This window comes from Polypterus senegalus, chromosome 2 (genome assembly GCF_016835505.1).
Source record: "Polypterus senegalus isolate Bchr_013 chromosome 2, ASM1683550v1, whole genome shotgun sequence".
In the NCBI taxonomy this organism is placed as follows: Eukaryota; Metazoa; Chordata; class Cladistia; order Polypteriformes; family Polypteridae; genus Polypterus; species Polypterus senegalus.
Window position 1 is genome coordinate 209,238,631 of NC_053155.1, and position 14,402 is coordinate 209,253,032.

At 35.9% G+C, this 14,402-nt stretch overlaps 1 protein-coding gene across 6 annotated transcripts in view; it reads right to left on the reverse strand.

The window, feature by feature from the left end:
* The window catches only part of lrch1 (leucine-rich repeats and calponin homology (CH) domain containing 1), a 254,974-nt gene extending 240,825 nt beyond the window's left edge, over positions 1–14,149 (reverse strand). The window contains exon 1 of one of the 6 annotated variants that reach the window (XM_039745251.1): positions 13,612–14,139. In XM_039745251.1, the coding sequence (XP_039601185.1) occupies positions 13,612–13,825 (214 nt within the window). In that variant the 5' untranslated portion in view covers positions 13,826–14,139. Of the gene's footprint in view, positions 1–13,611 lie in introns of all 6 variants that reach the window. The other 5 variants (XM_039745248.1, XM_039745249.1, XM_039745246.1 and 2 more) reach the window with 5 other exon arrangements.
* Positions 14,150–14,402: the final 253 nt, after the last annotated feature.

The following is a 14,402-nucleotide window of genomic DNA, read 5'->3' on the forward strand; positions in this document are numbered from 1 at the left end:
CCATGTGCCTTTTACTAAGATTGGCTTCTGTCTGGCCACTCTACCATACAGGCCTGATTGGTGGATTGCTGCAGAGATGGTTGTCCTTCTGGAAGGTTCTCCTCTCTCCACAGAGGACCTCTGGAGCTCTGACAGAGTGACCATCGGGTTCTTGGTCACCTCCCTGACTAAGGCCCTTCTTCCCTGATCGCTCAGTTTAGATGGCCGGCCAGCTCTAGGAAGAGTCCTGGTGGTTTCAAACTTCTTCCACTTACAGATGATGGAGGCCACTGTGCTCATTGGGACCTTCAAAGCAGCAGAAATTTTTCTATAACCTTCCCCAGACTTGTGCCTCGAGACAATCCTGTCTCGGAGGTCTACAGACAATTCCTTTGACTTCATGCTTGGTTTGTGCTCTGACATGAACTGTCAACTGTGGGACCTTATATAGACAGGCGTGTGCCTTTCCAAATCATGTCCAATCAACTGAATTTACCACAGGTGGACTCCAATTAAGCTGCAGAAACATCTCAAGGATGATCAGAGGAACAGGATGCACCTGAGCTCAATTTTGAGCTTCATGGCAAAGGCTGTGAATACTTATGTACATGTGATTTCTCAGTTTTTTATTTTTAATAAATTTGCAAAACCTCAAGTAAACTTTTTTCACATTGTCATTATGGGGTGTTGTGTGTAAAATTCTGAGGAAAAAAATGAATTTAATCCATTTTGGAATAAGGCTGTAACATAACAAAATGTGGAAAAAGTGATGCGCTGCGAATACTTTCCAGATGCACTGTATTTCTGCTGACTGCCTCACCAGAGTGGTGTTTAAGAACTCACTGCCTTGGAGATTCAGTTTTTAGATGCAAGTGAACATTCAATAGAGGGTGTAATAGCCTGGTGTCCCCTAACCCAGAAAGTGATTCTGTATCTTGTCTAGAAGTGACCTCTCCAAGGGTTTTGAAAACCACAATATTCCTTGGGTTGGGAGATTTGTTTGTGGCAACAAAATTCAATAAGCCCAGGGAAGACAATCTAAAGTTCAGAGGCAGAGAAACGGAGAGAGAGAGAGAGAGAGAGAGAGAGAGAAGAGAGAGAGAGAGAGAGAGAGAGAGAGAGAGATTTGCTTTATACTTTCCGGGGGGAGAGACACTGCACCAGATAACCAATGGTACCTGGCGCATTTAGGCAAACCGAAAGAGACTGAAGGGTTACCTTTGTCCTCCTGTTATGTGCTGTTTTTTGTTCTCCGTGTTCACTTTCCCTATATGTTTATTCTTGTTAATTAAGGTATATTTAATTTGTTACATTTAAATTTGTATTAATTTTGCTATTTGACAGGGTGTGGAGGACTAGCATGTCAGTGTTATTTCAAAATATACACAACTAAAAATGTAAAAGTTCAAGTAATGGCTGACATGAAGGTGAGAAATGTTACAATTATGAAAACATAAACAAATTAAAATATGTTTATTAATATACTGAACACATTTATAATATAAATATTCAGCAGAGTGGCCAACATATTAGCACTGCTAACTTAAAAATTCAGCAGCTACAGCTGGAACTGAGCAGCTAACTGCTCTCTAAATGGAGTGTGGACATTCTCACTGTTTCTGTGTGGATTTTTCTCCTTGTGTTTCTTTTTTCCTTCCACTCTGTGAGTATAAGTGATTGTGAAAGTGCAAGAGAGTCCTGCTCATTGCCCCAAACCAAGCTGGCACTTGTCTTGCACCACTGAAGCCAGAACAGGCTCCAACCACCTAACCCTAAACCGGATTAAGAAGGTTTGAGAAAAAAAAAAAGAATTATCGCTGCATCTTTAAATTAATAAATGTTAGATTTACAGCTTAAACCACTTATTTCACTATTCAAAAATGCTGGAAAAATGCATGGTTCTTATGTCAGCCTGGTCATTTGTCTATCTGAAGTGTACAAATTCTCCCTTTGTCTGTTTAGACACTGCTGCATCAAACATTGTGTGTGTGTGTATATATATGTGTGTGTGTGAATGTCACATTTATTAGTCTTTACTAAATTGGCACATTATGACTTGTGTACTGTAGGTGCTTCCCTCTTTGATCCCAGTTTTAATGGGATAGGTTCTGGCTCTCCTCAACCATGCAATAAGAAAAGCTATGATTAGAAAAATGGGGGTTAGATATAGACTAAGGTTTAGAATGTTTCAAATTCAAATGTATCTTTACTATGGAAAAGATTAAAAAGAAGACGGCTTCTGCATACAGATGGGAGCTAAAAACTAAAGCTCTATAAATATCAATTTAATATTGGACACAGGACAAAAATCAACCCTGGAAAGGCCACTAGTCCACTATAGGGCATAGCCAGGCTTGGAAAGTGGAGTACTGTACCCAGAAAAACAAAACTCACACATGCAGTGTTAAGGCCAGGATTTGATCTGAGGACTCTAAGGGGAATCAGAAAACAAATAAATGAAAAAAAACAGATGTTTTAAAAAGCAATGAACTCATACCACACCACATCTAAAAATACACCACAAATAGCATGAATTGTATAAAATGGTTTATTGGGTGGAAACAAACTGCTGTTTATACCTGATTATGCAATATTTGAGAGTATTTTGAGATATGGCTTGTTTACAGTAAGCGCGAATTTTGACTGGAACTAGGTTAATCATATCTAGATTTTCCTGTGTGCAAATCTTTATTGTAATTAAGCAAAGTAAAAGTTATGGATCAGCATTTCAAAACATGTATTATTTGAACATTTTATTCTAATAAATTACCTCAGATTATGACTCACATTTGGAATTTTAAGCTATGTTTAATTACAGATATTCTTGCCATTTCCAGTAGATGAGAGAAAAGATCATCGGTACAAAAAAAGAAGCAAGTCTGATTTTACATTTCCAATTACCCACTAAATTCCCCTTTATTAAGAAGCAAACAGATATGTGTATTGCTAAAAAAGTGTGAACTTCCTGTTAACAGGACTAATAAGGCTTTCTAGCAAAAGCAGTCATTTGTTATAGTGATACATCCAAAGGACCTCTAAAATACCTGGACTATGCATTTACTAACAAAGAAACAGAAGTAGTGCTAATTATGTTCCACTCGTATTCTGAAGAAATAAACAGCTCTGTTAAGTAATCAGCAGGTTCTTTTGCCTGCTTTGTTGCTACAGTCTCTCATCTTTCAGTCTAAAGAAGCAGTTTTATTTAAGAGACGTTAAAAATATCTTATCTAATTTTAATTCAGTCTTGAGACTGAAAGGATATATCTCTGCTTATATATTACTAAAAACTATATAAGTGAGTCTCCTCTTGTCTTTCACTGACTGGAACAAAAGTATTACTAGTCAATTAACACATATGTAATTCTTACAAATCTTGTATTCCCTTCTTGGCTGTTGGTGCATCCTCTTGAATTACTCAGAGCACCTTGGCTTACAGCACCTGATAAACTTTAGCTTAATTTTATTTAGTTGCTAATAAATTTTATATTGTTATTTCTGCAGCTCCTTCTTACCAGAGTCATTCACAGGAACCATGATTTTCTCCAATATGTGAGTAATGTCTTTGTACTATTTATTTGTTAATTACAGCTATACATACACAAGATAAACATGTTTCTTCTCTAATTTATCAACTTCAAAACATATCAACTTTTTTCAGGTAAATGTTATAGACTTCTGACATTTCAATTATCACATGACATATATTATTATGGTGTTTCATTCCTAGTATCACAATAGGATTTGTGGGTTGAATATCACAGTAATGGATTCTTCATCCTCTGCTCAGAAGCAACAGTAAAATCCTTATGCAAATTAAGATAATCTGAATAGTTTATAGAGTATGCTATGTCATTAGAATACTGGATAATTCAGTGTTTAATTTGTTATTTCTGACAATCATGCATATCCCTATCCCTAAAAAGAACAAACTGTACAAGTTACAGGATATATATATACTGTGAATTGTTGTAATCTGCTACAGCAAACATATGGAGAGAACTGAATAAAAATAGCCAAAAAGAGAAAATGATGTAGCATGAATATGGAATAACACAAAACGTCATGATTGCCTGCTATTGTAATAAAATATATCACTAAGCAAAAAATAGTTATAAAGAAGGTTAAAAATAAAGGAATATTTAAATTACTTCTGCTTAGTCCTGATCACCACATCTCAATTTAACTACTAATTTCCTTAAAAAGTGCACATTTTTTGATTCATTAATTCCACTAAAAATGTTTTGAGTTAAAATATATATCATAGTATATAAAATAATGGACAAGATTAGGGTAACGATAACCTAGCAATAATTACTTAAATTTATGTTTGAAAATGTTTCACTGAAGCAGAGAGACAAAACAAACAAGGCACAGATTCTGAAAATAGGGGTAATTGGGGTAATTATTGACTCTGACCTAAACTTAAAATCCCATATTAATCAGATTACCAGGACAGCAGTTTTCCTTTTAAGAAATACAGCAAAAGTTAGATCCCTTATAACTTTACAAGATGCTGAAAAATTAGTTCATGTTTTTGTTTTTAGTCGACTAGATTACTGTAACACACTCCTTTCAGGAATACCCAAAAAGACATCAATCGATTGCATCTAGTGTTGAATGTAGCTGCCAGAATCTTAACTAGTAAAAGAAAATCAGAACACCACTCCAGTTTTGATGTCAATACACTGGTTACCCGTGCCATTTAGAATCAACTTTAAAATACTGCTTATGGTTTACAAAGCCTTAAATAATTTCGCTCCATCCTATATTTCGGAATACCTGTCACCTTACACTCCAAATCGTAACCTTAGACCTTCAAATGAGTGTCTGCTTTTAATTCCAAGAACTAAACTTAAAAGAAGTGGTGAGGCAACCTTCTCCTACTATGCACCTAAAATCTGTAATAGCTTACCGATATAAATTTGACAGGCTAATACAGTGGAGCACTTTGAAAAAATGCTAAAAACCCATTATTTTAACATGCCTTTCTCATAGCTACATTTTATTGTAACCCTGATATACTGCATATGCACTAAATTATCATTTTATTCATGGCTCCACAATCCGTACTAATCCCTACTTTCTCTGCTGTTCTTTTTCTGTGATGGCGATTTGCGCCACCACCACCTGATCAAGGCACCATGCAATCTCTGCACTGATGGATTGAAGGCCAGATGTCAGCAGTTCAACTTACAACAAGACAAATTAGACATTTGGGTTACAACAAATCCACTTTAAGATTTATCGTACACGTATTTCTAAAAAAATCCATGCTGGCATGCAATGTGTGGGACAGTTATTAAAATTAAAACTGCAAGGCAACCAACAGTTCAGCAGCTCATTTGATACACATTTGCACATTAACATCTTTATTATAAAATAATGACTTGAATAACATATTTTAAGCTAAATAAGGGGACAAAAAAGTACTGAGGGGTATTCATTAACATGGTAAAAAATGTAGGTTTTTTTTTCCAGAAAAGAGAAATAGTCAGTAGGTCAAATTTGTAACACAGAAAGAAGGCAGCAAAAGAGGACACCTAATTAAATTACATGCTCATTAACCGTAAGAACTGGCTTTTAATTAAAACAGCCATCAGGACAAAAGATAATATGACTATACTACCAAGAAGGGTGAGCCACAGATAAAAAATACTTTAAATGACTACTACTGACTGACTTTGAGACCATGAATCAACTTACGTAATCTACCAGATCTTAAAAATTGTACGAAAATACGTAAATAATTGTGCTATGACCCTGATAATTAAAAACTGCTTCTGATAAAAAGCACCTACATAAATCCATGAAATAATCAACTTACTATCAGCAATTCTGCACTAGATTTAAAAAGAATAAAAAAATTTAAGTAAAATCGTTTAAGAGACAAACTGACAATTAATTTCATTATAATACTGAAAATGGCACCCTGTACTTTTTGAGGTATGTAATGATAAACAAAAGGTGAGTTAAAAAGATATCTAAAACTAACTGTGATGCCAGATGAACAGCACATAATTTGTCATAAACAAAAGTACTGAAGCGCTCCAATGGAAGTAATTTACCAAGCCTAGTTGTCTTAAACAGCTAGGTATTTTAATTTTCTTTCTGATTATTGTACTTGTGTCTAAAACAAAACAAATCATTACTTGTGCGTATATTTTCGGCACAGTTTTTAAAATCTCTAATACAGTTCAAGTTGATCATGTATTGCAGAATATAGTTAGTTACATAAGGTTTTTTTCTCAAATATAAGGAACAACCTTTTACTTGAATAATTAATAACAATTTGTTTTAAAAGTAGTCCATAACAACAACACATGTTATAAAACTCAAGTAACAGAGTTGAATATTACCCAACAACCCCAGCTAGTAATAAGGGCAAACACAGGTTGGTTGGGCGCATGTGCTGATAGCACATTGCCACAACCCACCATATGAGGAACCACCTGATTGGGGCACAATTTCGGCAGATGACACCTCAGCACCACACTGGTACAGTGGGAGGATTTTTTTTTTACGGTGACCGGAGTGCCAATCCTGCCACCAAAATAAAAGATTCTGTACAAAAATGCTATATAATAACAGGATGCTCTGCAGAGCACAAAAAGGAGTTGCCATCAAATTCAATCCAAGGCGAACAAAGTCTCAATTCAAAAAGGTCAGAAATTCAATAAATCACAGTAGCACAAAGCAAAGAAATGCAGTAATCACAATACTCATCATCTCCCACACAAATCAAAAAGAACCACAAGGGAATGTAGGTCATTGCCGCGGCCTTTATTGGGCTGAGAGCTGCAGTGATAGGTAGGTGGCCTCACTTCTTGGGGAACCACCTATAAAACACTTGCTACTGTATATAACACAAGGTAGATAAACACATAGAAACTAAATAGTCAGCAACATTAATATAAACAAATGACTCAAAAATGAACAAACAAGACATTAAACATGAATACGAACCCCAGTCAGAGAAAAAACCCTAGCTAAAATAACAAGAAGATGCACAATATGACCACATTTTTGTACTTAACCAGAAAACTAGAAGCCAAGAACAACAATTTTAATATTATTAAATGATGCAAATACTTGAGCAAATTCAACATACTAATCAAATACTGAATTCTTCAGAGTCAGTAAACACTCCAAGTAGTCATTATATTTACTGCAATGTAGAATAAAATTAAAGGTATAATGCTTTGTTATTATAACCTACAGGACTGTGTGTTAAATATTAGTATACATAGTGATGTCATTGTTGCTATTCTCTCTTTCTGCTTTGACACTGTTTGCATTTCAAACTGCAAGTATATAAATGTCTTACTGCTTTAGATGGTACATACCATGGACTGTTAAAAGTGAAACACTTAGAATATGGATCTAAAAGTCCAAGTCAACTTTTAATGTTTTCTCCCTTTAATTAATACATCTGAGTAATAATCTGGTTACTAAAGCAAGTATAGAAATAGGTTTAAAGTACATAAACTATTTTTCTTATTTTCAGGTATGATGCCTTTAGGATGTTTCTGCAGAATACTGTACTACAACAAGAACTAAAATATGTTAAATAGCTCCTTTTATGCTACAGTATGTTTCACCTTAATTGTTATATGGCTCATTATTCTTTTAAGATGTATATGTATGTATAAAACTGGGTGCATAAGGAGGGTAAGTAAACATCTCAAAAGCACACAGTTAAACAGGTTCAAAAGTGAACAAGGTTCTTTGTGGTTTCTGGGTCAAAACTATCATTTACAAGATTACCTAAATGTAGCACCATACAAATTCAACTCTAAACATACTCACTTCACTGCCTGTGCCCACACCCCTGCACCTAGAATGTCTCAAAAACTGACATATTTCTAATTTTATTTTGACTGTTTATTTTCTTTCAAATGTGATTCCCTCCACTTCAGTTGCTTACAGTTAGACTGTTTGGGACCACCCAGCAAATCAACTGGCACAGCGCCTGTTGTTCAAGCTTATCACTACTGCACCAGCCTTCTCAGCAGTCATCTGACACCCTAACAATCACCAAGCAACACACCACCAGTAGCATTATAATAAAATACTTGCCAACCACATGGAAGAGCTACTTACAGATGTTCAGTATAAGGACTAAAGAGACTGAGGTCTAGAAACTCTAAAACTAAAACACCATATTTCTTAAGACCTTTAAGGTGTTTTTTAAAATGAAAACAAATTACATAATCTTTTTAACCACAAACATGGAGTTTAAGTATTAAAAGAAAAACATCAAACAGGAAAAATTCACATAATTTACTGCATTATAAATATGCCAAAATATGGTATAACAAATGTACTGTCTATCCACAAATACAGTATATGATTCACATACACATGTCTGAATATATCAAAGTAAATGTGCACCTAAATAAAGTCATCTAAAATTAGCACACAACGTTCTCTAGGTTTCAAAAGAACAATAAAAAAGCAGCATGTCACCAGTTTGATCACTATAATTAAACAAAAAAAAAAAATCCCACACAAATATTTAGAATGATTTATGCATAAAAACTGGAAGTTATCTTTTATAGCAGTATTTTTCAACAGATACCTAGAATGTAACTAGACAATAGATTTATTTGTTCTGGTTTGTGCCCTATAGGCTAAAAGCTCCAATGACAAAAGTGTATCATATTCATTTTTGCCCTACGGTCAAGTGTTATCTGGAATCAAATAAAAGGTTACAGTTGAATAGTTTTTGTGTATGATATACAGTACAGTACTATAAAAGGGAATTTCTAGCCCATTACAGCTTGGCCTCATGTTAAATAAAAAGCTCTTAGTGTAAGGGACAGGAGTTGTCAAACATGCCAGGTGCCTTCAGCACAAATCATAATATCATTCCACATATCTCACTAACAGAATTTTTAGAACAATAACTTAACATGGCAACCATACAGCATATTATTACAGGACAAAGGCATATTTAATATTGTTTCTGCAAGCAAAAACAATGTACCACTAAGTTTAATACAAAAACAATTATATGAAACTAATTCAAACTTTTTTGCATGTGTATTTTATTAAAATAAGCTGCAATCTCATTAAAGACATTGTGCAACTTCAAGGCTAAACAAGGACATGCAAAGTTTGTTGTGAAGTTTATGAATTCCAAAACTGTACAGTTACGGATTTGTAAAGAGGAAAATATATAGAAATCAATATTCTCCAAAAAAGAAAACTACTTTAAGGCAACCTTTAAACCTGATCAATGTAAAGATGCAGATACAATTTTTTTTACTGTTATAAATGTAGAGGAGTGTCAGCAGAGATGTAATATTAATGGCTGTTTCCTTTTTAGCACCCATCTCAGGAATATAAGTTCTTCACCCTAGGTAACAATTCAATCAAAGGAACATCAGAAGAAGAATACAATGACAGAAATGTGTCATTCAGCACACCCCAGTAATTAAAAGTCAGTGTCATCATCCAAAGACTCCACTAAGTAATTGGAGAAGATGTAAGCAGATCCTTTGACAGCTATAATCATGCATCATTGGTGGCCACTGTGTCATTACTGGTTGGATGCCAAAATGTTAGCTTCTGCAACTGTTTTTCCCACTTATTGTATCTACATTAACAATAATTTAAGTTTTGGAAAAGAACAGGCCTAATCAACTAAAGCTCCCAAAATTGTATCAGTTACACTACTACCAATAATAATAATAATAATATGAATTACCTAAAGAGCTGCAGTAACTTCAGCCCCTTTAGTAATTGGCACATGTACCTACAATAATTTGTATGCAGAAATGCTATGCAAGTGTATTTAAATAGCTTGTTGAAGAACTTACTTTAAGTTAGAACTAGCACTAACATTTGAGTTCCTTCATAAATATGAATTGTGATAAGCTCCTCTTAACCTGTTTGCATAGATGAAAAAGAGATTCTTCAGTTTTTCATCAAATAGCTTTTGTCCGAACTTTCTATAGCACAATTATTTACTTTTAATAAGGAGGCTATACTGTAAATGCACAGTGTATAAACAAAAAGTGAACTCACAGGAATATTAATTTCAGCATAACATCTGTAACAGTGTATTACTGGCATATAACTCCAAGCTTAGTCAAGCATCTGATTAGCTTTTTAACCATTTCTGAATGTCTGAATTCTGAAAAAGTCCAATAGGACTTCTAACTCTATTACATGGAGAGCATTTTAAAGCTCTAATGTGCTCATTGTATATTAATTTATTCAATCATTCAAATGGTTACACATTTTAAGATATTAATGGTGGAGGCAGAGAATATGCTGGCAGCATGGTGCAAAGGCATTGTCTATCCCTGTATGGGGCAGTACTGCAACTCTGGGTATGTATCTATCACACCCACCATAATCTTGATCATAAAGTCACTAAGCATATTTGGGGCTGCGAGGATAATGGCACTTTGAGGAACAAATGCAAACTTACCATTGTGATTTTTTTTTAACTTACAAGTGAACATTTACTTTCACTTACACTCAACATTACTTCTCATATATCCGTAGAATCCTGAACTTTGTCCAATAGGCAAGTTCTCTTGCACCCCACAGCCACTTTAGAAGAAAACAAAGCTGTTTATTCATCAACTAGTGAAGAACATCTGAGGTTTCCAACTGTTATTACAGCTTTTGTTTAGTTACTCAATTCAAAGATGTGTAACTCAAAATTACACTAATTCAAGTATGTATGGTTATGTCCATGAATCTGTAGCAAACTGGAGTCAGATCTTTGGTTTCTTCTTTAACCATTATTTTGCCAGAACAGGCTCTATTTTTCTAAAAACCCTGTAATCCAAAAAGCAGGCTTTGGAAATGGATGGTATCAACCACAAAGCAGAATTCTCTGTGTTTACCAAACATTTATGAAGAGGAGACTCAGTGATTATATGGTTATACAAGTAAATTATTATTGTATTTTTAAAAACCTAGTCTGCTCTTCATTATTGTTGTTAACATGATTCCACATACTATTCTTTTAATATATTCACACATTGTTCACACTGTACTAGAGGAAACTTAAAGAAGGAAAAAATCATACGAGTTTTCACTGGCCATTTCTACTGCTCAAGAATGGAAAATTGCTATAAAGGAAAATTTTTAAAGAAGAAGTTTGCTCTGTTATAAATGCCATAAAAGCAATCATAAACAAAAAAATAAACTTTAAAGAAATCTAACATGCTCCAAATTCTCTATCCTCCTAAAACTGAACTGTCTATTAATGGACTCAGAAGGTCATTACACTATTCTAGTGGGAAAACTGGGGAAAAAACAAAAGTAGGATAATTATATCTAAAAATATTACACACCTAGCATGAATGATTAGAAATTCATAAGTAAGGTTCTTTACTTACTCTCCAAAATCTGGAATCAAAAACTTAGATTTTCTGAAGGATTTAACTGTGTATCAAAATGACAAAAACTGGGGACACAAGTGGGCCGACAATAAATATAGTTTTGATCATATTACATGCACAAGACAGTAGTTGTACTGCATTCACACTAATGAATCATCTCCACAGTGGGGATTCTGTAAGCTTTGCTTATTACTGCTCTCAAACATGGGAATGACACACACCTCTCACTTCAACTTGTACTAATAATATTTTTTTTAAAAAAGATGCCTCTTTATAAACTAAGTCAATCAATGTTGTGGGGAGCAATATAATTTTGGGAAAGTGCTCTTTTTCCCAGTAGAAACACAAGTTTGCAAAGCATCACTACACCATAAACATTACACACAAATCCATTCAAAGTTGTAATACCACTAAGTTTTACCTGGTTTCCCTCTCCACATTGGGAAAGTCAATGTCAAAGGATTTCCTTACTCTGGGATTGGCTCCAGCAGACCTCAGTGACCTCGTAGTTAGGATATAGCAGGTTGGATAATGGATGGATGAAATAGAAACTCAAAAAGCTTAAGCTTTTTTCCACTTAGAATCACAGATACATGGAACAAATGATCAAGTTGTGTGGTAGACAGTAGCTCCTAGAGGGCCCTCAAAACACAACTTATTTTGCAGACGTTAAGTGAACAGATATTGGGCTGTGAAGCCTGCTCTCTCTCTCATTAACTGTCCTAATGGTTTTCCTCTCCGCATTAAAACATCAAAAACTTCACCTGAATTCCTTCTTTGCAGTAAAAAGGCTTCTTCACTTCACTGGTGAGCCATACACACCTCTAGCACTGTAAACAGACCTAAACCAAATGCAAGATAAACTACAAAACTGTAAGGAACATTAACCTTGCCCCATCTAATGCTACCTTTATCAAATGGAAGTAGACTATTATTGTGGTTGTAATCAATAAACTGAAAAATGTGACACATACACAAAGGCCTTGGGGATCCACACAAGGAATGAGTAAACTACATCTTAAGACATAAAAAGATACAGCTGTCTACAATGATGTCCTGCAACCATCTATAATGGTAACCTCACATACTTGGCCCACCATGCCTCTTCACGGAGGTGTTATTACAGGTGCACACTTTGCTCTTATTTTATTGCAGGGGATACACAATAACTTTTCAACATGCACCTTTGTAGTCGGGGAAACAACACAAGCTTCTTCTGATATTTATTCTCAAAGTGGGAAACCCAGAAATTTAGGCTGAAATTCCCAGCCACAGGGAAATCCCTATAACCTAAATTATTCTCCTTGGTTGGAATTACTGTTATTACTTATTATTTGAATGACACCCTTATCCAAACTAACACCATCTAAGAGACAAAACTGATTTCGTTTTGGTTTTTCCACTTGAAGCACCTGGCACAAAGTGGTATGACAGTCATTCTTCACCAATTATTGTAATTTATTCCAATAAAGTTGCCGACTACCTGTCCATAAAGGAACGGCTTTATACACTTGAAGAGAAAGGGGACATGACCAGCACTTTGCAGAAAGCTAGGGAGTTTCCAAATTGGATTTTTTTGTTATTGTGACTAATAAATTAACCAGTCACAGAAGAACGGGTAATTTTACACCACTATATTTTTTTAAGAAATGTAAAAGAATTCCTTCGAAAAAAACTACACAACATATTCCAAACAAATTGTTATCTGGCTTTATGAGTTCGGTCACTGAAGTTTTAGATCATCTCCTGTATAAAGAATGTTTCGATGTCTTTCTTTAGTGATGGAAATAATGGGTTGCTTGGTGATATATTATTCAAAATACATCATCAGTGCCTTTACAATCAGTACAGCATCTAAAATATTTGCGTGCAGAAACCGACATCATGGTTACAGTTTTTAAAAGCAAACAAAACCAGCGACTACGGACGGCCAAGCACACCAACGTCGAGATGGCCATAAAATGATAAAGACGAGCAGAGACGGTATGCGAGTTCGCTAGACAGCTCTTCACCCTCGTGCCAACTGCTTGGTCCAGCGTCCATCTGGCGACACCCTAGACGCTGGAGGCACACCTGGCTAAACTGGAAGTTAAGTGATCGTGCGCGCGCGTGCCTCCTGGGTGGAATAGCGTGTGCGGGGGCGCGCGCGTGCACACACACACACAGAGGCACTTACTTCTTACAGACACAGAATAAATACATCCACACACGCACACCCCCGCACGGCGGTCCCGGTATCCATCCTGCTGCCCAACCCAGTAACGCTTACCTGCCTGTACCGTGTCCGACAGGTCGTGGTTCATTGCGCTGCGAGGAAATTCCTTTAGTTTCCGCGCACTAAGGTTCAGAAGCCCGGAGTTCGCCGCTTCTTCCAGAGCCCTTTCCAGACCTCTGTTTAGAGGTGCGTTATTCAGACCAAGACTGCCGGGGTTACTTTGGCCACCGCCCGAAGCGGGCTGGGAATCGGATCCCAGCGTCGCCATTTTCCTGCCCCGCTGCCTGTAAATGCAATTGTGTTTTTGGATCCAGTAGCAGCAGACACGGAGACTACCCCAGCCAGCGAATTTCCTCTCCAAGTGACTCGCAGAGAAAGCAATGCGTCTGCGCTTCTACTGTACAACATTGAACTGCGGCCAAAGGGAAGTGCTAATGGGATGGTGGCGTGCGGAGAACGCCCCCTGCCGGCAAGATCGTCAGTTTGTACTCTTGGAAGGAATAGAGAGGCTGCTTTCTTTAACAAACATGCTATTCCTGTTTCTTGTTTGTGCGTGTGGGAAAAGAGGTAGAGACGCGTAGAACGGTTCCAAGTAAGTCCGTTAGAAACACCCACAGCATAAAGGAATAAAATATTGAGACAGGGATGCCTAAGGTTTAAAACCAAAATGAGATTGGCATTGGCTTTTTTAGAAACATTTATAGTCAAATTAAATAATAACGTAAAACTGATGGTCTGTTCATGAAATGAGCAATAATGACCCTGAACTATTTTAAACTAAGTTTAAAGCACAAAGTTGATGCGACTGCCTCACATTTTCATTAGATTGGGTTTGCATCATAGCT